The following is a 27,843-nucleotide window of genomic DNA, read 5'->3' on the forward strand; positions in this document are numbered from 1 at the left end:
TGCATTTTGTGCTATTTTATTGTCCTTATCATTACATGAAATGCTACATTATCAGCAGACTTGTGTTGTTTTTGTACTGGTTCCAGCTGCAGTGTGCAGGGACTTGTTGAAACCTTGACATCTGTTTTCCCTTTTCCTCCTTTTTTTTCAGAATTCAACCATGTTGCCTTTTTTTCAGTGTTGCATGCTGAGCCTTAAGTTAGCATGAGTGTGCAGCCAAAAGCCATTACACCTCTCACTTATGTTCCAGGCAGTTTGTGATGGAGTGCTGTCCTGCATGCATTTTATTAATGATTATCCCTGAAAGAAATGGAGTTTATGGCATTATCACCAGAGTCCACCATTAGTCAGTAAGCTAACATGAGAACATTGTGCCATGGATATTAAGGTGATACACTGGGATTTGGGAATTAAAATGCTTTCAAAGAAGGGAGAATAACTCTCCCATCTCTAACTGCATTTGGGTAGCTATATATATTTTTGCACAGTCCATCTGCTACTTGAAATTGGTGGTTGAAATCTGGTTCTGCTGCAGGCACAAGGTGTAATTTGTTCAGTTCAGATATTAACTCTTACAAATTTCACGCTTCAACCTACTTTTGTAGTGCACACTCTCACAAGAACAAGAAAGCCAGAAATGTTCCCACATTTGACAAAGCTCTGCCGAGGCAGGTTGCTCTGATTTGAAACACAAAAGAGAATCTTATTTTTAGAGGTCTTTCAGAAATCTGCTCCTGGAATGCCACCTCATGTCATGGTAGTCTCTAAAGTGGATGCTTTCATAATGGTGTGTAGACTATAACTTTGAGCTTTTCATTGATCAGTCAGTGATATATATATATATATAATATAATTTCTGTTATATCTGTTATAGAGGGATTGCAGTACCTAAAGCAAAATTACCAATCAAAGCTTTCCATCTGGATTTGGATCCAGACAGCCAGTAAATTTTATTTGGACCAGTTCCCAGAGAAGCTGTGTCTCCAAGGGAAGGCTGTGTGATCTCCCAGTGTCTTAAAAAAATGATTGCAGCTTGCTCTCCCACAGTTCCCAGCTGGGAAGATAGAGAGCAGCATCTGGCCAGCCAAGCAGAGCAGGACCCAGCTTACGACCTCCTGCTGAGTAGAACTTCACAAAAATAAGCAGACCACTAGAAAAATACATAGTGGACGGAGGTAAAAAATTAATCAAATGCTTCTGTTCCAACAGTTAATTCAAGGATTCATACTTGCCTTATAGCATGAGATGGATAGATCTTTGACTTGAAAATGGAAATAACAGTGTTGTAGACTTTCAGGTAAAATGATGAGAGTGGCTTTTGTTGGAAAATTGTATTGATTTCAGGGAGAAGTTGCACTCAGAAGTCTTTATTGGTGTGCAGGTATTTTGAAAAAGTGGTTTTTGAGAAACATTGATTGTGTGCATCATATTTTTGAGATTTATGGATGAAATGCAATAAAACTACTTCAGAAGTAGCAGGCCCCCTAATTCCTGTTTCAGGTAATGGGCCAATATAATGCATTTACTAAACACAGTGAACATGACTGAGCAAAATGATTCATTTCACCTAGCACTAGAAGCTTGCCCTGAAAAACATTTTGGTCTGTACTTTTGAAAGGGATTTTCTTCTTATCTCCAAATCTGTAATTATAATTTTCAGAAATTGGCATCTGACTGCATTTTTCTTTTGAATGAATTTTTTTCACCTAGGTGGTCTCTGCCTCCTCATTTAGCTGCTCTAAGCAACTAGAAGGATCATTAGTGAAAATTTGTCATGAAATGTGAACAATGAGAATTCATAATTGGTTGTTTTTGCATATTTGAAAAACTTTGAACACAGACATGAGAAAGTAGTCCAGTGCTCTGCTGTTCACAGCAGACAGAACAAAGCTGTGGATTTAGGTTTTTTTAATATATCTGCAGTGGTATTGTAGAAAGTAGTACTATTCCAACTGAGGTAAAAAATAATATTTTCGCTTGTAACGTGATTGGTGATTGAAGAACAGCTTGGGTTTTTTACTACATGGCCTTCAGATTGTGGGGTTTTCTTTTATAAGAAAGCAATTCATACAAAGGCCTCCTTCAGCCAATGGTCTTGCTAGTGTCACTGCCTTTTGAAGGACACACTGACCAGTGTTAAGATAGTTTAGGAGACTGCTCTGAAACCCGCTGCTTTTGTGCAAGTGCAGTTGCAGGAGTACAATTATGTGAATGGTGAAGTAAATGTACACACCATCTTGACAAAGAGGATATAGCCATACTAGGATTTGTTGCTCCTTAAATCATGGACAGCATATTCTGTACTTAGTTTTTCTGATATCTAAGAGCAGAATAATAAAAAATAAATAGCTCACAGGGGCATGGTATCTTTTTTCAGCAAAACCCAGTTTTTCAGTCTGGGTAAGTTGTTTCCCTTGTACTTCCCTGGAAGTCAGCCTCCAAAACTGTTTTAGTACCTCTAACAAGGTCTTATTCAAGCACCTGAAGTCAAGGAGGTTTTATTTTGCTAAGTGATCAGAAATTAGAGTAATATTAATTTCCTGTTTCTTAGGAAATTGCATTCTTCTTATGTGAATGCAGTGTTTGCAAATAGTTGCCACCTGTTTGGAGGAAGAAGCTGGGTGGGCTGCTGGAGTCCGCACTTGGTGTGACTGGCCACTAAAGGGTAGTGTTGTATTGCGGCTGCTAAGGGCAAATGCATGAGTGCAGCAGAAGAAACAAAAATACTCCAGATCTAGTTGAACTCTGCTATCAAGCCTTACCTATTTTTCCATTGGCCCCCTTAATTACATCTTCTGCTATTAAATCAGCCATCCTATCAATGTCAGATAGTCCTGAAGAAACATCCTCTGTTTAATATGAATGTATTTTAAATGTGTGAGGAGAGTTTTTTTCTTCTCTGTTCCTGTACAAACTTTGTTCTGGTGTTTGAATTGTCCATAATGAGCATGCTGATCTGTTGTGCAGTTGCTGTGGGATTTTATGGTGACTAGCAGGATTCAGTCTTCTCCAGTGCAAAAGCCACATTCTTGTGGCTCTTGTCCTGTCTGCCATGAAGCAGATTTTGACAGGAGCAGTCTCAAGTGGCCATGTTGGTGGTTCCTGTAGAGAAACCCTTTCATGACTCTCATGCATCTCAGTATTGCAGTCACACATAAGCCCACGAGGTGTCTGCTGCTTTCCTCAACTTCTCTAACAAAGAAGCTCATTTACTAAATTAGTGTCTAACAAAGAAATTATTTATGTTTCACGTAATGTTTTGAGCCAAAGTATAGTAGTTACTGTGCATTAGAACACTGCAAACTTTCTACTATCTTTATCTGAATTTTAAAGGATTAAGGTGAAAGCTTTTAAGAAGGGTTTGTCATAAAGTGAACTTGTTTCTCAACAGCAATGTGATGGGACATTTGAAAAACCTAATTTAAGTTGATTGGTTTTCTAGGTGTGCCATCATTTAGTGCAAACCAGAAAAGTAAAATAGTGAAGTAAAACAATATATTAACATTAGTGTATAAAGCATAGTATGGAAAGGTTTTCTTGTCCTTATGAAATACTTTACTGACCAAGAAAGACATATTTTAACTGAAGAAAGTAGGTGATTTTTCTGTCAGTTTTTTGCCAAGTCTGATAAAGATCATACAGGCTGAGCTGTGTATATCACAGATTGGATGTTGATGAATACATACTTTGTAGAAGTTGACCGATACTACATCTTCAGCAGTCAGAAACCTCTGTATTGGTGGCAGAGGAAGCAAGATGAAGAGCAGTGGGTCCTGAGCCAGCACTGACCAACACGCAGCTGAGGGGACAGTGTGCATGGAGGCAGGTGAAGCAGGACTCCCTAGGTCATAGGGATGCTGGCTTGCTTTCCCTCTGCTCCTGACAGCCAGCAGGATAGCAAGCTATTTCTGCTGCATTCGAGGATGAAAATTCATGTGTTTTTAGCTATGGTGGTGTCTTGTGATTTGGACACACACACACAAACAATGAGAGGCTTTGATCTGCAATGCAGCCACACAGGCCAGTTGGCAAAGAGCAGCTCCAGCCAGCTTGAACCCCTGGAGTAACATCTCTTCATTTACAGAAACCCCCACGGCACCATCTCCTCTTCATTTACAGAGGGCACTCTTGTAATGCGAATCTCGTGATAAACTGCTCTTCTTCACTGAAAAGCTCTCACAGCTTGACAGTGCAGTTGTCACCATGGAGATTTCACTCCAACAGCAAAGAATGAATTTGGTGCTGTTTAACTTGGGGAATGTGTAGCAGATACTTCCCAATGGCTTCAGCTAAGCCACCACCTGAGGAGAGAACTTGGATCAGAAGCTGAGAGAGGAAGTGCATATACACTGATGATAAATTAAATTTTTTGTAGGTGACTGGCTCTCCAGAAATGGCATGTGTGTAATGACAGATAAATGTGAAAGGGTATGAATAAAAGCCTCAGAGCCTGAGCCAAAAGGAAGAGAAATAGACTTGCCTTAACCTTGAAGGAAATATTCAAATGTGATGGTCTGTGAATTCCAGCTGAGGTATAATTCCCTTTCCTCAGAAAGGAGTGAGGGCCTGAGGTTCCTTGAGGAAAGGGAAGAAAAAAAGAGACTTGCTATCAAAATGCATTTAGAAAGAGCAGGTATTTTTCCTTCCCCTTCCCCAAAAGGCCATATTGATATGCTTGGATTTCTCATTTCACAGCAATTACCTAAAAAGCAGTATGGAATGATTAATTTCTGATTTTCCTGAAGCTCTGAAATGCTTCTGTGTGAGTAACAGTTGATTATTTTACCAGTCTGTATTCTGAGCTCTACACAATAAGCAGTATGGTACAAAGCTGAACAAAGCACTGGGAAAGCTAATATGAGATGCTGGGAGATAAATGGGGTAATACAGGAGGTCTCTTCTGATACTGCATTTCTGCTAGGATTAGGAAGTGATTTTCCCTCTCTACTCTGCTCTCCTGAGACCTGCAGGAGAGTGCCGCAGAAGTGATCAGAAGGCTGGAGCACTTATCATATGAAGAAAGACACAAGAGACTGGTGGTTGTTGAGTGTGGAGAAGGGAAAGCCCTGAGAAAACCTTATTTGCCTTTGAGAACATAAAGGGAGCCTGCACAAAGTCTGGGGACAAACTTTGCAGCATGGCTGTTGCAATAGGACAAAAGGTTTTAAATGGTTTGAAATATTTTTTAAACTAAAAGAGGGTAGGTTTAAATTAGCTATTAGGAATTAACTCTTTACTGGGAGGGTGATGAGGCACTGGCACAGGTTGCCCAGAGAAGTTTTGGATGCCCCATCACTCCTGGAGATGTTAAAGACCAGTGGCAGGGCTATAAGCTACCTGGTCTAGTGGAAGATGTCCCTACTTGGGGGATAGGACTAGAGGAACTTCAAGATCCTTTGGAACCCAAACCATTTCGTGATTCTATTATTTATAAGCTCTCAGGAATATTCATAGCTGTCATGAGACTTGTTACTGACTCCCAGGGAGAGATGTCAGTGAGATAAATTCAGTATCTGAGATATTCGTCTGTGAAGCAATAGATAAATAGTGGGTAAGTACTGCAAAGGAAGTGGTTAGTGGAAAATGTCGTTTGGCTAAGGAGAAAAATGAAGGGAAAATACCAATAAAGATCAAATTGAGTCTTAAGGGGGGCTTTCAGATTTTTTCTTTAGCTTGAAAAATCAGCCAGAGGCAAAAAAGAAATAAAATAGTAGTAGAGAGGTATAGTGAGCTCCTTTGACATGAATAACTGAAGAGACCTGCCTAAGAATTAAACATTGAGTCTGAGTGAGCCAAAAGTAGCAGGAAAATTTAAATTAGCTCTGTAATAAAACTCATAAAACTTGACACAAAATTGATGAGTCAGAGTCCTAAAATCATGAGTCATTTAAACAATGAGGTTTTTCCAAGGATGAAACATTTTTTGTGTCTTTTTTCACTATCAGAGAAGTGGTAATCAAACTCAACATGAGACTGTTTAAGATTCAAAAAGGCTACTTTAAAACAGATTTAAGACTTTCCATCTGGCTGATTATGGGGTGAAGTCTGGAAGGCAATTGTCACTGACTCTCTGCGTGCCCCCTCCTTTGGACTGTTCCTTCCTCACTAGCCTCGATTACCTCTCTGTCGCCCTCTGTGTGTGCTCTTGGCTGGCAGCCCATTTTCCTTAATACCTCATATTTTCCTTTTGCCATGCTTCACTTCTCTTTGTCTTCTCATAAAACCCTCTACTTATCACTTGAATTTTCCTTAGACCCTTCTGCATCTCTTTTGCTTTAACCGCCTCATTTCTTTGTCCTCACTTTTCTTTCCATCTCTCCAGCAGCCATGATGCCTGAGGACATGCCAGATTGAGGTTTCCTCATTGCTCATCCAAAACAGCTTTCAGCTTTAAGTCAAATTAAGTCGTTATTAAAAGAAGACAAACACACAGAACACCCCCTCCTTCCTTTCTGTCCAAGAACCCAGCACTATGGAAATTGTAACAAAGGTGTGAGATAGTAATCACCGTGGTTCTGGTGTAATGTGCTGGTGCTATGAACTGTTCCTGAATGCAGTAGAAAATTTTGTTTTCTGAATATTATTTATTTAAAAATATCAGTGTTTCAGTATTAACTTGATGTGCGGTCAACTTTAAAAGAATAGAAAAGTATTCAATTTGCTGTGACTGATATACACAAAGAATTTAGTTCTGGGGTTTTTTTTGTGGATGTGTTTGAAAATGTGAATTTAAAAGGTCCCTGAACACAGTCAGAATACAGCAGTTATAAAAGAGGATTGCATCTGTAGCCTTCATTTCATGCTTTTACTGAAAGGATTGATCCAATCACTCACTCCATCCCTTTCTCCCTCCTTGATTCCCTCCCTCTTATTTCTCTCTCTCTTCCCTTTGCCTTTCCCTCTTTTCCCCTGTGTTCTCCTTTCCCTTTCTCCCTCCCTCTGCACCTCCTCCAAACTACTTCTGACTGCCCTTTCTTACTGGTGAGAGAATATAACCAGGTATTGGCTCTACAAGCTGCTGTTCTTGGGCCTTGTGCACTCCACAATGTGAAGCACAATTTCTGATGTCTTTTGTGTATATGAGAAGGAGGATCTCCATAACAAGGAGACCATCTAGAAAGAGGTGAACTTTAGTGTTTCAGGCCAGTCAAAGGAAAAATTCCCGTAGTAGTTAGGGGATTTCTCTTTGGCTCCAAATGCTTGCCTGTTTAATTAAAGAAGGAAAAGTGAAGATAATTTTTCAAAATGCCTATGGTATGTAATGTATATGCTACAGAGCCAGTCCTGAGGTTGGGCTGGAAGACAAGTTTGCTGCTCTTGCTCTCTGTTCTCCTTCTGGGACAGCTCTGCTATCTGCTTTGTGCTTCCCTGGCAGCTGTGGGTGCCTGGCCCATCCGGGTCCTCCCCGGTCCCTCCTTCTGGGGATGCAGCTGCTGTCGTGCTTTGACTAGAGGGTCAAAGCACAGTAGCAGCTACTGAGGTAGGTACAGAATAATTTGGGGATCTTCCTAGGTAGACGCCTGTGCTTCCCATTGGAAGGGCATGTGGGTGTCTTGAGTTGTTTACTAGGGCAATAATAATGAGTTGTGTGGAATCCAGGCTTCACAGTGTACAACTTACTGAGGGGACTTAAGGCTTGATAAAATTTTCTGCCTCTGTTTTTTATGGTTGTGGCCAGGTCAGCCAGTTTTATTTTTGTGGCCTGCCTATAACCAAAGCCTATACTAGTGATCGATTTTGCTTTCTGCTGCTTGTTGTCTTTCTCAGCACCAATGCAAGCACTCCCTGGCCCCTGCTAATGCTACTGTTATTTGTTAGCATAAAAAAGTGTACAAAGTGTAAGAGAGACACCATTATTGTTAAATAACATCTCTTTACCAGAAAGGTTTTTGTTAAGAAGAGTCACAGAGTATTTAGAACCCTGTGTGGCAGACAATGTTTTTTCATTTTCTTTTTATTTAAGGTATACATTTGACTGCATTGACTTTGTTTCCCCCTCTGTGAAAAATAAAACCTTATTTGTGAAAAAGAATATGGGTTCTGTGCCTTGAAGACAACAGAAAAGTCCAAGGGAGGCTTTTGTAATTTGCTGATGTAAAAACTGACTAATTTTAAATTTGATCACAAGCAACAGAGCACACTGACCTCTATAACACTTGTATGGTCCAGCTTAGGTGAGAAAAATTCTTGATCTTCTAAACTCTGACTTTTTAGGAGCCATCTTTTCCAAAAGTGAAAATGGGTAATAAAAAGCAGGTCCTGTTGCTTAGCTGATGACTGGGTGTGAATAGAAAGTGTTTGCAGATTTCTCTCCAAAAAAGCCTGAAAGGGGGTGCTGTGTATGTGTCAGATGCCTTTTAATTTAACTGCTGAGGAGTGTGAACTTGCAGAGAGGGCCAGGGATGCAGAGACAGAAGGGATGGAAAATGCAGACAGTGAAGGACATCTCAAGGCTTCCAATAGCAATATTAAAAGGTACTGGAAGCCTTAAGAGAAGTTACTCTGGAAGAAGATGGATTGGAGAGGAAATTGTGATCTTGCTACAACCTTTCTAAGAGCTAGTATTATAATTCCAAAATTATTAAAATTTCAGGAGGCAAGAAAAGCTGTAATTTTACATACAGAGTATGAAACTGAGGGCAAGGAGAAAAGAGGCAAGCATAAGAACACTTTAAATTATAAGTGTAAAGTTTAATAAAACCCAAAGATATCTAAGCACAATTTATTTTTTGTGTGTTAATCCTATTTTCTTTCTTATTTGCATTTAAATTGCACTGATTGAACCTGAGATGCTTTAAAAATTGGCGTATTTGAGCCTGGTTAAGTCTTGCTACCTGAATTTTAATGTCTTGTTTAGTCTTCAAAGAAACCCTCTCAACTGGGCAGAGCCAAGCACTTTTGGGTTTTATTAAATCTATTTTTTTTTCTCTCAAATGTGAATTTAATTTGTATTTATGTTTGTTGTCAAAATAGCTCAACTTTGTGCCTAGAGTTGCTTATTGCTGGTTTGATTCTAATACTCTGCTCGGTATAAAGACAAATGTAAAAGTTATCACTCCCCAGAAGTGTGTCAAACTTGGGAAGCAAAAAGGAAATCACAGGATTTTTAATGTTATTCTGCAAATTAGTAGTTTTGTACATGCAGTGGGAGAGGTGGCAATTTCAGAGGAACTTGACTGAAGGGAAGAGCTGTTTGAAGTTTGGTGGGAGTATGGGGTGGGAAGATAGGCAGGATATGTCTTGTGGACAAAAAAGAAAGATGGGAAGCAAATGAGTTTATTTTAACATTGCTGAGGCTGATACACTAATAGAACATAAACTGAGTAGGAACATGGTATAAAGTTCTGTCAAATATTTACATTTTTGATGTTGGTGTTCAGGTAGTGTGTAGTGTAAAGATGACAGTGGTCATAGAAATAGGGTTGTGGTGGATCTGAATTTAAAAGGACATGCATTGTTTAAGGAAAGGATAATTTATTCTTCTTTTGGTATTTATTTCATCTAGTGTTCTCTCAGTTTCCTATGTTTTTTTTTATTTGCATATGTTTTTCCTTTAAAATTGTTTTAATTGTGAATAGTAGTCTATAAGCAAGTCACGGCATGTACCTCTATTTTTCCACTTTATGTAATTTCTGCTATAGAGGCTCATAACTGTTGTGGATGTCCACGCCTTCAGGCATGTTTCTGGGAATGATGATATGAATTTTATAACCCCTAGACACCAGTTACTCAGATTGGTGGGGGTACTTATTATGCCAAAATCTGCCAAAATCTCATTAGGTAATTCTTTCACTTGTGTTTTTGTAGACTTTAAATGCTTTTTCTGAGGGGGCTTGTTTAGCTGAGCTGGACTGTTCTCAACTGTTTTGTCAGTTTTTAGAGGCTGTTGATGTGTTGCTTTGCTGACTGTAGAGTTGAAACTCAGTTTGTGAAATTAACCTGTTCAAACATCAGTGTGCTATTTCATTACAAAACTTGATATAAAAATATTTAAGTGAGCCTACTCTTCTAGAATCTTCTTGTCAATGTGAAGTGAGAACAGACTTCATTAAGTATTTTTGTTTTAGAGATGGATAGACATCTAATTTGTTTTTAAAATTTATCAGAGGTGTATCAGCAAGTCCAAAGTCAGTTTTTGGTAAAAGTCACTGATTCTTTGTTTAATATGATTCCATATGATTGGAAAGATTGAAATGATTGATTGATTTTTAAGCAGTGCCTTGTAAAATAACTAAAAGCTGTTGTAAAGAAATCATAGAATAGAATGATTTAGGTTGGAAGGGACTTAAAGCTCACCTAGTTCCAACATCCCTGCCATGAACAGGGACATCTTCAAATAAATCAGGCTGCTCAGAGTTGCATCCAGCTCTTGAAACAGAATGTTTCCAAGGATGGATCACCTACCACCTCTCTGGGCAACCTGTTCCAGTGTTTCACTATCCTTATTGTAAAAAACTTCCTTATAGCTGTCCTCTTTTAATTTAAAACCATTACCTCTTGTCCTGTTGCAACAACCCCTACAAAAACTCCGTCCCCACTTTTCTTCCAAGCCCTCTTTAGATACTGAAAGACTGCAATAAAGTTTCTGAAATGTCCTGTAGGGACATAGAAACACACACCAATGTAATCGTTCATATATGGGGTAGAAAGAACATATCCTTTTACTCAGTGCTAGAAGAATTATTCCCAGCTCATCTGACTTGCCTGTTGAGCTTGGTGCCTTCAAAGAGAACTTCCCATTGACTCTGGCATAGAGGGAGATTGTGAAGGAAGCTTAGTTCACCCATGTGAGTTTGATTCCCTATCAGAGAGATTTTGCTGAAATAACTGCATTTCATTCTGCATACAAAGCCGTAACCTTGTTTCATTACAGCCAAATGATGGAGATGTGAACTGAAAAGCAAATTAATTACTCACTAACTGCTGAATGGTATCTTGTGCACAAACAGAAGGCATTTACCTCATACCATAGATGCATCATGTAATAAATCTGACAGTTACGGCTTTTTGTCTTATCTTTCCCTGCAGTGTCCATAAAAGTGTTTCTCACTTGTAACAGATGGTCAGAACACAGCTTTGAAATTTATCTGGAGATGAAGCCCTGTTGATTCCATTAAAAGTGAAGAATTTTCATGCAGATGGAGACAAAGAGGGATTTATTGTTACAATTCTGATGGTGAGGTATTTCATACAAAGCCTTCTTTTCCTTTTTCCTTGTAGGTGATGTGCCTTCAGGATTTTTTCGGCGATGATGACATTTTTATTGCATGTGGACCAGAAAAGTTCCGTTACCAGGATGATTTCTTGCTGGATGAAAGTGGTAAGATGTATTTTTTTAAATGCTTACAATGAGAGTAAAGGGCAGATTTCCATATCGTGCTAATTAAACTAAAGTAGTACCACCTGGATTGATTTCAGAAATAGAAGAAATATTTTAATTCAAAATACAGACAATAAGAGAATTGAAAGCAACAATAAAGCTGTCTGCCTATTGCAGCATAAAACTTGATTTCAGCCTGAATTTCACATATTGTATGAAAAGTCATGTTTGGTGGAATTCCTTTTTTTTTCATAAGGCCTTTCATGTTTTGACTTTGAATTTATTCTGGTTTTTTTTAATCACAATTTCTTAGGCTCCCAGTATCTATCATTGAGATCTAGTTAATGATTCAGTTTAAGTTATGTGATAAAGAAAGACAGATGCAATTCTGTGTGGAAGATAAATGTAATCAGCAAATGCAGACAAAGTCATCTGAGAAAATTCAATGAGTTCTGTTTTTCAGAGGCTGACTAATACAATAATGAAATCAATGTATGTAATTCTCTAAGGAAAATACAAGTTTTTTTTCAGATACCTTTATTGTTACAAAGAATATTCCTGACTTGGGAATCACAGTTGTAAGGAAAAAGAAGAAAAAACTAACTATAGGCTTTGTGCATTTAAACAAACAAAGCTGTCAACAACATTGAATTTATTTTTGTGCATAACAAGACACAGCAAAAGTTGTATTGCTCCTACACTCTTTCTCCCTCCATGGTATCTTTGCAATCCATTGGTATCAAAATCTCTAATATTTTTTTAAACTATCAAAGGTCTGAAAGAACACTTGGCTGAAGAATCAGTCAGACAAGATTTTTTTTACAGCAGTAACTACTTCACAATCATTATGTGTGTATCTGTTTAGCTTCACCACTTCATCATGGTTTTTGATGCAATTATTCTCTCACAGTTCAAGATGGTGTAATTGTATTTTTCTGACTAACCTGTGAAGCTGGAGGGCCTCGGTTTTCCCAGATCCAGACAAATGCTCGGTTAGAAGGTGGCAATTTGTGCAGACCTGACTCTGTGAGTTGAAGGATGACTCTGAAAAAGGAGATGTCTCCTGGGAACAGCAATGACCTTTTGTGTCAGGCACAGACAGAAGCAAGAACACCATCTGCATTCCTCTAGAGGACCTTATAATATGGAAATAAAAATCAAAGTAGAGCACCAGATCTGCACTTTGCAGTAATGAAATTGCTGTAGTTGACTCTAAGGCAAAAGGTACCAATGGTGAAAAAGTAGCTTTAGATATTTTTAGAATGAGAATTAGAAAGGTGAGGGGTCATTTGACCAGCAAAGGAGTTTCCCAGGTGGCTTTGTGCTCAGAATGGATGTCTTGCCTTTAAGGAGAGGACACCTGGATAGTTGGCTGTGTAGTCTGGATTCACTTGTTTCTCTTATCTGAAGGATGACACTGGTGGCTGCACAGTGTCTCCTCGCAGTGAACCCTGTGGCAGTTTTTCCAGCAAAGACTCAAGAAATGCTGACAACAGCTTTGTCTAAATCCCTTTTGGAAGTGTGTAGTTGGTTTTTGGAGGTCTAGTGCCAAAGTACAGACATAGCCTGACTCTGCTTAGTCTGTTCATCTGACATATCAACATTTCTTTGAGTAAGCAGTATCTTTGTCTGAAACTTTGGTGCTTAAAACCATTTTTTACTGATCTTAAGAGAAATCCTAAAAATCTATGCTGAAAACACAACTTTAGCTATTTGTTGTAGTATTTGCTTTTCTACCAGGTAATGATTCAGTGAACATTGACTGTTTTTTTACTGCAGGAATGAAGAAAGAGGAGAAAATAAGACTATGTCTCTAATTCCTTTGAGAAGCGTACACCAACTTTGCTCTCTCTTTTTCAGGAGGTTTGATATCAGAGAACTTATTTAGGTTGCTTGCCAGTAATAGCTGATGTACCAGCTGATATGCATCTAGTCAGCCTTCTCTGAGCAGGAGCAAGAGTTGGAGAGAAAATAATTTTTTTAAAAAGGAGCTTTTAACTTGTTTGGCTTGGCAAATGAAGTTTGTGTGATCACGATGTGTGTCTGTGCATTCCTCATAGCTAATCTAAGAACATTACAAGTATTAGGAGGTGCTGTCCAACTGTGCAGGGCTTGTAAAGCCTGTCTCTGCTTCCCTGAAAAGCATCTTGAAGCAACACTGCTGGCTTGTCACTACATCTCTCCAGTATCCTCCAGGTTCAGCCAGGTGATGAGAATAACAGTGAAGGTGTTGCAGCAGGTGGAGTAAAGAAAAGCAAAATTTGAAGGCAGGAAAGAAAAGTAAAGAGAAGAAATTTATAAATTATCAGAGTTCTGGGGTTTTGGGAATTACCTCTCAGGGAGGAAGAGGAATGCCATTGTTTTGTGGTCTGGGTTCAGAACTCCTGGCGAGCAGGAGGCAAAATTGGGGGTTGGGAAGCCAGTCACCTGTACTGGGATCCATTGTAGCTGACATTAGGTAGCTGCACGTAAGTAGTTGCCTGGGACTGAGCCATTCCCAGCAGATTTCTTTCCCAGTAAAAAAAAAACCTTAGACTTACTGACAAAGTAGATGGTAGATGTTTGGTTGACTCAGTTAAAAGTGGATGTTTTGAACAGTTCATATGAATTATGCTCCAGAAATGTCTGGTTTGCTTCTCTAAAGGCATTTATATGCCTGATGTAGCTGTTCTTGTCTACAGTTTGTGTTTTAGAGTTGCTTAAAAAGCTTTTAGGATGAGATTAATTCCACCCTGTCAGAAAGGAAAAATCAAAAATCTCATCAGTTTGCATTATTTCTAGTCATCTTTGCTTCTTCTGCTCCTGTGGCTTGCTCTTGCCTTTGGACAGCACTTCTATTCTAAAAGCCACAGAATCAGAAATTTAGAAAAACCAATCTAGAAGTCAGTTTAAGGATCTCCTCATCTAAGTGTGAGATTAACATTCCACATTTAATTTCTGTCATACTTGGCTAACAAGTCCCTCTAAACCCTGTGATGAGGAAGAATCTGTATCTTCCCAAGACATTCTGTGCCAGTGGTAAACTCTTCTTACTGTTTTTCATCTATCTTCCCCAGATTCTCTTGCTATAAATGAAATCCATTACTACATTTCTTATCTACTTTGACCATGGGAAACAGATGATTCCTTTTTCTTTGAAAAAATCCATGGGCTCATCAATTTTCTTTTCTTTAGGCTGAATAATTAGGTCAGCTTTGCTTTGACTTCAGGCTCAAACCTGCCCTTGAATGAGGCTATGTATTCTTTCTTTATATCATCTCCCTTCTCTGTTTTATGTCTTTCAGGAAGAGGCATTGCATATCCCCTTGGCAATCAGCTAAGGAAAGCCAGTTAATTAGGGATCCATCAAAGAGGAAAAGAAACAAGCAGTCCTCACTATACATTGCAGTTTCTTTCCTGCCTGGATGTACAGATGGTTTTCATGCTAAACATGCTGTTTATTGCATGAAATGCAGAAACAATAGGCACCATCCCCATCGTAATTCCTAGCAATCATCTCCATATCTGACATGATCAATAGATATGATAGCCACACACACTCTCATCATGAGAGCTGTTGATGGGACATAAGAATGTATGTGGGTGACCATAAAATTAAGAAGTAAATGCTCCTTGTTTGTCAAGTGTCAGTGGTGATGCTATTTTCATACCAAGTTTTTATGGGAAATGTAAGCACAAAAGCATTACATGAATGAAGCACACATTTCAGCAGTTTGCAAGAAGAAAGAATTCCTCAGCTTAGAGTATGGCAGTGACTGCTTCAGGCATTGTTAGCTTGCAGTTTTGGAAAGTCTCCCAGAAATCCCAGGTTTTCTTTAACTCATGGTTATTCAGTTTTCAAAGAAGAGGTCAGGGGATGCCTTTCAATAGCCCTTAGCTGTGTGTTGGCAAAGATTAAGGTTTAAGGGCCACTCTCACAAAAATATTTGCAATCAGCTATTATTTAGGCACCTAAATAGGATTTTGCAATATGAGTAACTCATGAGATTTGCCCTAATTCAGAACATCTCCTCTGCTTATATAGTTATTTATTTCTCAGCACTGTAAAATAAGAGAGCTTTGAGGCTGGCAGCATCTGACTTTTTTTTTTTTGTAGTTTTAATTATTTTTTTATATAATTCTGTTAATGCTTTCTGAGTTCTTTGGAACCTTGAGAGTTGCACACAGAGGGTTGGCAGACTTCATCACGTACTGAGGTGCATCATGTACAAAAGCTGCAATCTCAGCTGGCCAAAGCCAGTGTCTCTGACTCCAAGCAGAGTGTAACCAATACAGAATGTCTGGATGTGAAAACAAGTGCAGATTGCTTGTCAAAAGCACATATTACTGTTACGGAAACAATGAGGAGAATGACTCTGTTTTAGGGGGAAATTAGGACTGGAACTTTGAAACCTAATTTCACTTTGACTTTGCTGGCCTGTGCTAGTCCTCAGCTCAGCATCTCTGGGCCAGCAGCGTTACTGCTTCATCTTGCCAGCAGCAGACAACTTGCCAGGAAAATCTGAGTCCTGTGGTGTCCGCACGCACATGCGTGTGCGCGTGGAGGCGTGCACCCGCATCTGATCCAGGAACTGCAGTTAAGGTCAGGGGTATCATGTTTATCCCTGTTAATAGCTGTCGTGTCTCTGCAACCTTCATTTATCTGTCCTTCCTAAAAGAGGCAGGAAGGGGAAATCAGTTATAGTCCTCATCTACCCTGATTTATAGGACAGAGACTGATGTGTTAAGCAGCTTTTGGCTGGATTAGGAGTGGAGAGCATGCTGGCTGACTTACTCTGCCCTCATCAAAAACTCGTGCTTTGGCAATTGCAAAGTAATGGTGGGTTCTGGGGACTTCGAGATACAACTTTGCTTTCAACAGAGGCATAAATATAAAGTGTTCCACTGCAGTGTGATATTTTCAAATGTCAACAACTGCTGGGCCTTGGAAACAGATATTCTGTGTATGAGGAAGAAACAAACTAAGGCAAGAGAGGCCAGACTTTGGCTGGATCTACCACTTAGACTAATGGTTCAGAAAAGCAAGAAGGAAAGATGTTGTTTTTCCAATGGCTTTGCATCCAATGCCCCCTTTATCTTCCTACTACAGGACCTCCATTTTCATCTCCACCCTCTTTAATACAGTTGCAAGGTACCCTCAGCTCCCTCCCATTTGAGCACATCTGTACTTGTCCTTATTCCCTTCCTCACAATAAGTACATTAACAGGGTCTCTCTTTTATCCAGTAGAGGGACATTCCACAACTTTTCCCAACACTCTTAACCCCTCACTGAGACCACCTGTGTCCAGCTGTGCTGGAAGTACCTCCCTCCCTAGGTGTGTGCTTCCAGCTTGGCCCTGGCTGCCTGGAAGTACTTGGCCGTATGGCAGCGTGTGAGTGACTCACTTGTTTCTGTTGTGTTAAACTCTTAAAAGGAGGATGCTGATCTTCAGTGAAATCCTCAGAACAGGCTGTTAGCGTGATCGTCAGGTGGCTGTTAATATATCATGTGGCATTCATTAAATAAAATCTGTAGTAGCACTTGAGTCAAATGAGCTGCTCACATGAAAAATGCATTCACAGAACTTCAGGTCTATTCTATGCATCATTTCTCTTTTAATGTATGCCTTTTTTATAGGTATGTTCTTGATTGCAAAAGCCCACTTCTTTTTTTTTGTTGTCTGCAAATTTGCTTTCAGTATTCTCCACTGTGTTTTACAGGTTTACTAACTTGAGACATTGCTTCTCACCTTTCTGCCTAAGCATCTCTAGCAGAGAAAGCTTGGCCACTTAAACCATAAAATCTTTGCTTCCCCCCCTCCCCCTGCAGCTGGCAGATTTATAGACATGAATAAGGGATGTTAGAGCTTTCAAGAAGATAACATATGTGCTTTCCAGTCCAGATTTACACTGAAATGCATGCCCCTTTCCCCAACTCCTTGTCATGCATGCATGTATATTTGCATAGTTATCACTTTTCATCCATGTTGCAGTGAAGAAGTTGTGTGTATGAATAACCAGGAAAATTTGTGATCACTTACAGCTTACAAACAGCCATTGAAACTGGCCAAACAGTAAAACTGCAGTTAATGCTAATTCATTCTGCTCATTGACCCAAATGTTCTTCAATATGTTTTTGCAGTATTTGCTTCCCCAGATGTCTGTTAAAAATAGCATGAATGAAATGCTATCCAATAAACTAGAACTGGTGGAAATTCCCATTTCATTTGCATAATGACATTTGAGTGTGCATATTCCTTCAACCTTTTTCATCAGTAAAGCTCATTTTGGATATAAAAGTGCTAAAATTTTGCACCCAAAAATATCAAGGATTTCCTCAATAATATTTACATAGTAATAAATTGTATTTAGGTTGGAGGTTGGGAATTTATAAAAGCTCAGCTTATTTAAAAAAAAGGAGAAATTGTTATTAAGCATCATCAATACCATTATCTAATGTACAAGGAAATTTAATCATAACTGCTAGTGTTATCAAATAGTAAATAAGAGAGTAGAGTGGATATTTATTGGTTTTCTATAGCTTGATATTTTTGCTCTTTCATTTTGATTATTTCTTGTAACTTCTTGAGTATTTAGATTATTCAGGTGGCCCAGGAGAACATTTTTCTTACAGAACATGTTGAGCTATTTTCCCAAACTGTGAATATCTCAGTTGTATACCCAAATGCAGAAAGTGCAATTCCAATATTTATGACCACTTTTTAAAACAAATTTTCAGTTCTGGGGAATAATAACAGAAATTTGATACACGCAACAGGGTAGATCTTGGGACTCAGGCTCTTACTTTGACTGTCTCTTATCTGTTCTTTTGCCATGGAAGTTGCTTCATTTTGCAGCCTTTGATGATATTCCAGTTTGTATAATATTCCATTTGAGATCACAAGTTTAGTTTGGAGCTTGTGTGTTCAGTCTGATCCTCAGAAGATGGTAGCTTCCAAAATAGCAGCTTACTTTCAGTTCTTTTTAGGAGAGTTCTTCATTTTACTTTTCCAGTTCTAGTGATGATGGAAGTAGAAGATATTAGCTGTATATTATAACCTCCTCCACCAAGTTTGTTGAGTAGACTGGTGAAGAGTGTAGAGAAGTTTCACATCGGAGATGTTTAGAAATTACCTTTTCTGTATGTTTATCTTTGTACTTTTCTTGTCTCATTAATTAGTCAGGTAAAATGGAGCATACAGTGTTGGTAATCTTGGCCAGTACATTTGTACTTTTCACAGTTTGAAGATACTTTAAAATGCTGGAAACTATTAGAATATGATCAATTTCTGAAACGGTGTTCTGTTGGCAGGAGATCCTTTGGTGAGCAGCATCATCCTATTACAAGTTTGTATGACACAGCTTTGAGATGAATGGTTCTTGTGTCATCAGTGCTTCCTCATTCAGTCTGAGAACCTGAACAAAATGTGTAACTGCTAAAGTGTATTAGGATTTGCCCTGGAGACCTGCCTGTTTGTTGGGTGGCATGGTTGTACCAGAGATTTTGTATGGAGATTAAAATCACCCGCAGTAAAATTGGACTGTCTTGCTAAATTGATCACTGTAATTTTCTACTTTTCATTATAGATATTTTTGCCCCTATACCTAGAGTTTTGTCATGTGATGACAAAGCTTGTGCACAATTTTTTTTAGTGGCAGAGCTGTCCAGATACTTTTATACTGGCAGAATACATTGAAAAGAGCATAATTATTCAAAATCTGGAATTATTTAGCTTTTAGAAAGCAAAAAAGTTCTGAAGGGATATGAGGAAAATGTCTTCATCCTTAAGACTTCTTTTAAAGTCTTATCAAACATGAACTTCAGCACAGCAGCTGAAAGAGAATCAAACACAACCTGGAAAATATTTCAAAGTGATGAAAGTGGAGTAAACCAGGGATATAGATTCGTATTTTATAGTCATACCTATTCATTGAGATGGTGTGTATACAGACACAAATATATCAGGTATAAAGGCCAGTAGAAGACTTCTGAATAATGACTGTGGTGGTCTGTGCTGCAAAACTGGTGGCTCACAGTGTGTGCTGCAAGAGTGCTTTGGTGCTGTCATGTACAAAATGCAACCTACAGAGATTTCCCGTGGAAAACCTCAAAAGTCTTACCTGACAGCTCAGGTTGCTTCTGCAAGCACTCACCTTCGAAGAAACTTTTTTCTGAGCTCCCTGCAGGAGAACTGGATGCTAATAATATGCATAAAGCAATATAAGGCTGAGTAATCTTTAGGAAGTCTCATGTTGCCATGGAATTGAACACCCGTGGGTGGTAGGTCATGGAGCTCTGATTTGACTTCTTTTATTCTTCAGTCAGAGCTTTTTGAAATTTTGTTCTAGAGGAATTGTAACCCTGGTTTTGTTTTGTTTTTCTTTTTGAAAGAAAATCTTCTAGGGACTTAAAATTTATTAAGGCAAGAAGGGGGGTAACATGAAATTTCATTCTTTCAAATGAAGGATCTCATCCAAGGAAAGTTTGTAAAAGATGACTAATTATTCCTGGAGTAGAGAGTAGGTAAAAGACAAAGAAATTTAAGTTGCTTAGTCTTTTCTATTACTCTGGAACAGAAGAGAAAAAATTTTCCTCAGCTACTTAGAACTGTTAAGATTTTCTAGCAAAAAAAAGACAACTTACAGAGTAAGGCAGTTTCTGATGAGGACACCGTGTTCAGGAAGAAAAAAAATCCTGGAAGAGAACAAATTTGATGAAGCTTTATACAAATTATTTCTGTCTTAAACTGTACATGCTCTTTCTGTTTTGCAAGCACATATTGATGTTTGCAGAATAAGTGACTTCAGAAAATGGAATAGATTTATTTTTGCACAGCAGCTGCTGTATACTGCAGGGCTGTAAGATAGGTGATATTCTTTTCTGCTTAAAAGTATAAATTGGGAAACCATGGGAAATATCAACAGGGAGCCTAACTTTGGGATCAAGTAAATGCTTGAAATTGACTTTGAAAATGGAGTTTTTAAATTAATACTTAAGCATTTAATAATAAGGACAAACCTGCATAAATAAAACAGGATACTTTTTGAAAATCACTTTAGGGAGGACCCCTCTCTGGAGATTCTGGTGGGAGTCTTCTGGGATCATAGCTCAGACTGCATGCAGACAGATAGCTGTGATAGTTCTTAGCAGCAGGAGAAATTCTAGCGTATCATGAGGTACCTTAGACTTCCTAGATGCATATTACAGACAAAATGCTGCTAGTGCTTACTGGGAACATTTATCTATCTAGATTTAGTGCTGTTAATAATAATGATATTATAAAAAAGCTGTCTTAGGAAGAGCATTAGATGTTGTAATCATATACTGATTTCATTTGTGTTGACCAACAAATGAAACCAGTCCAATATTAAAGGTTTTATTACATTAAGAAGGAGTAATTTGAAAAATCAAAAGAATTAGTCAGTGTAGTTCATTAGACTTTAGAGTCTGGGGACTTGAATGTTGAAGGAGGTTTGGAATTTAAACCAAAAAGCAAGCCAAAAGCTGTCTTAGGTCTGTATCTGTCCAAAATACATTGGTAAGGGTCCAAAGTTCAACTGACAGAAAATGGAAAGCCTAAAAGAAATTGCTCAGTAAAGACGTCGATACCAAACATGGAAATAGTCATGTAGTCACATTTGCAAAAATTATGCTGATTTTGAATAAAGGTTTTTAGCCAGATTTGGAGATTAAAAAAAAAATCACAAAAACATAACAAACCATCACAATCTGAGGTCATGATACAGTGTAGTGATGACAGATCTACTATCTCAATTTTTTGGCTTCTATATTGGGCAAAAAATAAAACGCATCATGGGAGAAAAGCCCCCTTTCTAATCAAAATCCTTGGAGAAATGCAGGTGACTGTCCCTACAAAGAATGCAGAAGTTGAGTCAGTTGCAAAGTGTATCATGTACAAGTGAGATCTGTCACTATTCAGGAAAAAATGAGTTTGTATAGGGTATTAAGACAGCAACAGCATTTAGTGCTCTGCACCTTCCTGTGAAGCAAAACCCCTGATGTTAATAAAGCTTGTCTATCTTTTTTATTGATCTGACTATCCATATTGAATAAAAATAGTCTCTTTGAGTTTTCAGAGAGGACATCAACCTATGAATAAACTCATGTGTAAACTTCAGAACACTCCTCTGACCAATCTCTGAAGTATGCTGTGGTACACAGAATGAAGGATGGTTTCATGGGCTATTTCTAACCCAATGTGCATTTTCGATCTGCAATTATTTAAACTTTCTCAGACGAGAAAAACCCTGTCACTGGGACTTTACACACCTCAGTATGTGTTGTGGTGTTAGCAGATGTTCTTAGAAAAGCCACAATTTCCAGATATCCCACTGTTAGCCTATTGCCAGGATGACTCAGCCAGTTTACTTTAGTTTTATCTAAATAATTATAGTAAAATGTAATTGCCTGAACCAGATAGCATTCAAGGAGAACCCATTAATATTAGGGTCAAAAGCTGCCTAGGGATTTTTAAATTAGAGACAGCTCTGGAGTCCTTGACATTTTTCAACTCGGGAGACTTAATTTCTGGGTTTTCTGTTGACAGGTAAAGTAATGTTGCGATAAGTCTGCTTGGTACTGTTGTGGAGGTTGAAGAATCAAAAACGTGGGTGGTCTGAAATCGTGTGTGCCTGTAGATGGCAGGTGGGTTTTGTTGCCCATCTTCCAGCACAGCTCATGGTGTGAGGCATGAGAATCCAGGTGTGAATATTGGTTTAACAATATCAGCAAATCAAAGTGCTTTGCTGTAGTAAGAGTGCTGTCTTTAACTGTTTGGTGCATGGGGACTAATCTGCAAAAAGTGACTGTTGAGAAGATCCATACTGTATAAGCTGGAATATCCAGTTTGGCCTTTTTTCCTGTATCCATTTGTAGATTCCTTAGGCTCTCATTGGTTTGCTATCTCTCTGATGTTGCAGCTCAATATTTTTTTTAATGTGTGTGAAAATTTGATAAAAACATTCAAACCTGCTAATATTTGACACTGTAAACATTTTTTTTTAGTTCAGGCCTCCAAAGTATTGTTATTTTAAAAATCCATTACAGTACGATGTGGTTTAATTTCTTCAGACATCATTTTATATTTATTTCTTTTTAAATTTCTGCCTGCTAACTTTTAATACTCTTATTACAGGCAGATTTGAGGTGCTAACTCGAAAAAAAATCAGTCTGTAATATTTTCAATTCCTTGTGGTATGTTAAATAACTTCATGTGCTGCAAGAGAGCCAGCGTGTGCCTCTTTAACTTTCTTTAAAACCAGACCTACTGCAGCAGACACTTACATAACAGCTTGTGTTTAAATGGAACAAAAATGCAGCTTTTATAACTCCTTCTCTACTTTTTAAATCAATTTTTAAAAGTTTAATGTCCTTTTCCTACCCCTTACAAGCAATCTACTCCTACTTACATGTTCCTGCCAACCCAAACCGAATTCATACCAGTTACACATGTTAGAATTTGGTATAATTGCATTCTTTGGAGAAGTTTGTGATTGGTGGTTGGTGAATTGGTCTAGATTTGGATACAGCTTTTTATAGGGAAGTCAGAGGCATGGTGTAAAAGGAGCCTACAGCCACCTCCATAACACCTACACCTTCCCCACTGCCCTGGGATATAACACTCTCTTTTAAATGGATGGATGGCCAGATGGATGGATGATGTTTGATAAAGGACAGGATGAGAGGAAGACCTGCAGGAAATGCAAAGTAAGCATGACAGTAATTTCATAATAAGTACTGTTGGTGCACAGCAAGGTAGCACAGAACAGGCAACATTTTTGACAGGATTCCAAAATACCTGATATTCTTGTCATGGACAAATCTGTAATTACAGCTTAAAGCCCTACACATGGATAGAGCTATATGAGGTACCGAAACCAATGACTTTCTGGTAGACTAAAGTGATCTGATTCTTTTCTGGCACTGGTCCAGATTTTCCACCTCCAAAACAGGTGTCCTGATATTTTGTGTGCAGGGATTCAAGACACATGAAACTAAAGAAGTAGGAAGCAAGAAGGTGCATGTTTTTACAGTCTAGTAAGTAAGGACATGCATCAGGGAGAAAAAGCACACTTCCATTCAGCTCTTTCCTTCCTAGGATAGTTGGCAGTGTCTGTATCCACCATCCCTTACAAGCAAAAATACACAGGCATTAAACATTAATTGTCACCTGTTTAAGTGTGTGTCCTAATTGCCAGGTAATGGAATGAAGCACTTTTGTGGGTGTTCTTGTTGCTTGTGCTGGCCCCATTGACTGGCATGGCCATATCATGTGTTGCTTTGTCACGTTGTTGGACCACAGTCTTGGGAATCTCCTTTGCATCCATGAAAATGCTTTGAGAGTGAAGGAACCTTAAACCTTGAAAATGACAGTCCAGAGCCAGGAAACTTCATCCTTTCTGAAGTTGCATCCATAAACCAAAATGTTATAGGCATAGCTCCTTAATCACACCAGTACTTTGAGTTTTGTGGTTAGAGGTATCTTTGTTCTTATTGTCAATGAACTTAGACATTTCACATACATTGAGTAAATGGTGAACTTCAGTTAGTACAGTGCCTGGGGTTTTTTTTATTGACACCATGTGAGTGAAAAGAGAATTTATGGTTACTTTTACTTTTAAAACTGATTGAACAATATCCTTCATACTGTGTGAAATAAATATTTTTCTCTCAAGTTCCTACATTTTTTCTGGAGTTTTATGATCTACCCATATATTTCTAATTTCTCTGTGAGTCAAACAGTTTTGTTTGACTCACAAGTCAGTGCTTTGTGAACCTATACCAAATTGAAAGTAGTTTTTTATTGGAAAAAAGTAGAATAAAAGTATAGAAAAGTGTAACTTGTAAATTACTTAAGAATGACCATGTTTCACATCTTGTGCAACAAGAATGTTACTACAGCAGTTATTTAACTGTTCTTAAACTCACTGGGACACTAACATTGCAAAGAATTAATTCCTTATAAGCTAGTATTGTACAGATAGTCCAACAAGGCGTTGTACGTTATTTGAAGAAACTTGTGCCCAAGCACTGAAAAAAATAAAATTAAAAGAGTCCACACCTAGTACAAATAGTGTGCTGTTATTCCTTTTCTGCTTTGTGGCATTTTAATATATACTTTACTGTTTGTCTCCCCATTTATGCCTAGAGTTTCCGAAATCTTGATCGGGTTGAAAAATGCAGTGTGCATTTAAATTTTCAGAACTTTTTGGGCACAGAAGTAGCATGTGGCCTTGTTAAAAGACATAAAATTCTTATTGTGTTGAGCTTGTGTCTGGTAACTGGTCTGAAGAGTGAAGCAGCTTTGGAAGGAGCCAAGCCTTTGTCAGTTAATATCAGGGTTGAGAGTTTCATAGAGTGATTCATGAATTGATATCTCAGCAGACTCCTTATATGGGAACCATGGTTATTCATGAGCTCTGGTGCTGAAAGTCTTATCAAGTACTTTGTGTCTGGGCTCCAGCAATGTGCTAAAAAGTTTTCAGTCATCAAGTGACCCCAGGATTTCTGGAGAACATGATTTTTTTTTTGTCATTTCAATCCTTTTCCTGGGTCCTCTCTTAAGCATTGCTTTCGCAGCCCCAAGGTTTGGTTCTAGCTGAGATCAAAGGGGTTAATTCCCATTGCAGAAGTGGTGATGAGGTTTTCTGGCTAAAATAAGAATTTCCTTGATAGTGTGTATTTCTGTGTTGCATTAGAAGTAAACCAAACGGATAGATTTTTTTTTTTTGGGATTGTGCATTCCTTGGATTTTTCATGTATTGAACACTAATATAGCTTGCATTGCATTGTGCATCTTCAGTGAGATAGGATGTTGACTATTTCCTCTGTAACTTTTATGATGTCATTATTTCTGACTCTGAATTTGATCCAAGTGCTTGTTTAGGTATTTGCAACTTGCCATGGGTGACTGATGTTTGCTGATGGAGATACAATTGTATATATCAGGAATTCCTTGTAATACAAAACAGGCCTTCTTTGAATGGTTTAAATGTAAATGGAGTTTATGGGTAGACTGCAAAATAGGAATCTTTCTAAGATCAAGTGGGATCTTCATAAATATTTTTATGGCTCTTATTTTTGAAGATAAGGGCGAATGCTTCTGGCCTGACACTGTACCAGGCTAATTCTCACAAGATCTAATACACAAAATCATAGGATCTCAAAGATTATAGAGGAACTTGCAACTATTGTTTTTGTTGCAGTCCCTTTCATACCATTCCTTAAGAATGAATCCTGAGTTCCTTCATAATGATGGAAATAGATAGGTCTTGTTGCAACAGGAAACCTGAACAAGAACGTTCAGTGAATGTTATCAAGAAAAGAGAGGCATATATATTGTCAGTTATGGAAACTCTTCAGGGACAGTTTATCAGCAACTCTGTTTGTTACTTTTTCAAAATTATATTGCTGTGGTTGGATGTAAGTGAGGCTTCCTTTTTAAGGAAAGTAGTCTCCATTAAACTACTGAAATGTTGTTGTTGTCCCAGTATATTGACATACTGTGGGGTGTTTTTGCTTTATCATTGGAAGGTGTAAGGAGGGCACACCTTCTCCAAACTCTCAAATGAATGGCAACATACCAGTTTTCTGTGATGTATGGCAATATCTGTATCTGTGTTTTCACGTTAGCTCTTCATATACTCTTTATATATTTTAATGGAGCAATGAATACAACTTTGTGATGAATTTGTTCAAGAAATAATAGAATAGAATAGTTCAGTAGGAAGGCTGTAAATTTTCCTGCTTTCCTAAGAGACCAAGCTTTTGAAAAATGCTTTTTGCTTATATGGTAATTTTGAGGGAACAAAGTCACCTGTAGACATAATTTGAGAAAGAATGTCCATGATTAATTAGATCATGGTATATATTGGCTATGGCAGAGATTTCAGATGAGCAGTTTCTCTCTTCAACAGATAACAGAGAAAAATTCTTAGCATAATTACCTTATAAGCACATAATGGATGCTTTCTGAATGAGATTAGAACATAATTCTCCTTTAAACTAGGCTAGAAGTCCCTTAAGGAAAAATACCTTTGATCTGAACAGTTCCTAATGTTACCTCTTCTTCCACAAGTATTCCTAACTTCGGTGGCCGAATTTCACCACATTTTCCAGAACTTTTCCTGTCCTCCCACACACACATGAAATAGACTTCTTGGACTCACCCCTAAGACTTAAGTCTCACATCTTTCTTCATTGATATTACTTAAATTCCTTCTGGTAGTCGTGATAGTGCAGTTAGGTGGATGGGCAACAGAAAATAATCAGTGATAAACATGAGGGGAAAGTATCCTTCTCCCTCTTTTTAAATAACCTGCATGAATATGTCTCAAAACTATTTAAAGCTGCTTTCATGTCTTTATCTTCCCTTTGGGAAATAGTTCATGGTGCTACACCAAGTACACAATGTTCTTTTTTAATGACAACAATGCTTCAAAAAACCTTTACTCACACCCTGTACAAATTCAGGAAAACAGGAGTATTTAATCAGACACTGCCTTTTGAATGTCTGTGTTTTTCATGTGTGGCTGACATGAAACTTTGGAATCTTGGCATCATAGAATAGTTTGGGTTGGAAAGAACCTTCAGAGCTCATCTAGACCAACCCCCTCCTGCCAATGAGCAGGGACATCTTCAACTAGATCAGGTTGCTCAGAGTCCCATCCAGACCTTGACTGTTTCCAGGGATGGAGCATCTATCACCTCTCTGGGCAACCCTGTTCCAGGGTTCCACTAGCCTCATTGTAAAAAATATCTTCCTAATATCTAGTCTAAATCTACCTTCTTGTTTAAAGTTCTTACATCCTGGCCATGTTTCTGTATGGCTCTGTCTAGACATCTTAATACTTCCTTTTTTGTCAAATTCTTCAAAGAAAGACTGCACATTTTTGTGGGAGTGGTTAGCACCTCATAAATGTGAACACTTCAGTAAGCTATGTTTCCAGGAGAACAGGAAGAATGAGAGGAAAAGGGATCCTCAGCCCAAATTATGATTTTTACCAGTTCAACTGCATTCTTCCTACAACAACATACACTTGCTGTGCATTTATCATTAGAAGTAGCATTGCTGTCAGGCCTCCTGCTTGGTAAGTGTTTATATGCCACATATTATGTGTATTAGAAGTGCCTAACTAGGCAGAATATGATTGCCATCCTAGCTAGTCTAGTTGAAGCTGGCCTCATTTTCTTTAAAGTTGCCTGTGATCTGCAAACCCAGTAATGAAGAAGGAAAAATTAAATGAAATGAAACAGTAATATGTATCTCCTGGGTATTTCAAAGCCAGAGAGCACTAATTAAAATCTAAGACTTAAATATCTGATCCTTAGGGTATGAAACAGTGCATAGGTTAGCCAGAAACTGTAACTTCACAGATAAGCAGGGGCAAAATGAAAAGATAATTGTCTGAGGCCAGTTAAATTGGGTGTTTAGAAGGATTTTATTTGAATAGATGTTGGTTTATATATCTTAATATATTATCTGTGCTGTTAGATACTTAAGCTGTAAGATGCCAAATGTGG

At 38.2% G+C, this 27,843-nt stretch overlaps 1 protein-coding gene across 4 annotated transcripts in view; it reads left to right on the forward strand.

Annotated features, from left to right (window-relative positions):
• Positions 1–27,843, forward strand: part of DCLK1 (doublecortin like kinase 1) — a 235,429-nt gene that overhangs the window by 103,028 nt on the left and 104,558 nt on the right. For all 4 annotated transcript variants that reach the window (XM_036396137.2, XM_036395978.2, XM_036395891.2 and 1 more), the window contains exon 4: positions 11,221–11,320. In XM_036396137.2, the coding sequence (XP_036252030.1) occupies positions 11,221–11,320 (100 nt within the window). The remainder of the gene's footprint in view (positions 1–11,220; positions 11,321–27,843) is intronic.

The sequence above is a fragment of the Molothrus ater genome, chromosome 2, assembly GCF_012460135.2.
Source record: "Molothrus ater isolate BHLD 08-10-18 breed brown headed cowbird chromosome 2, BPBGC_Mater_1.1, whole genome shotgun sequence".
In the NCBI taxonomy this organism is placed as follows: Eukaryota; Metazoa; Chordata; class Aves; order Passeriformes; family Icteridae; genus Molothrus; species Molothrus ater.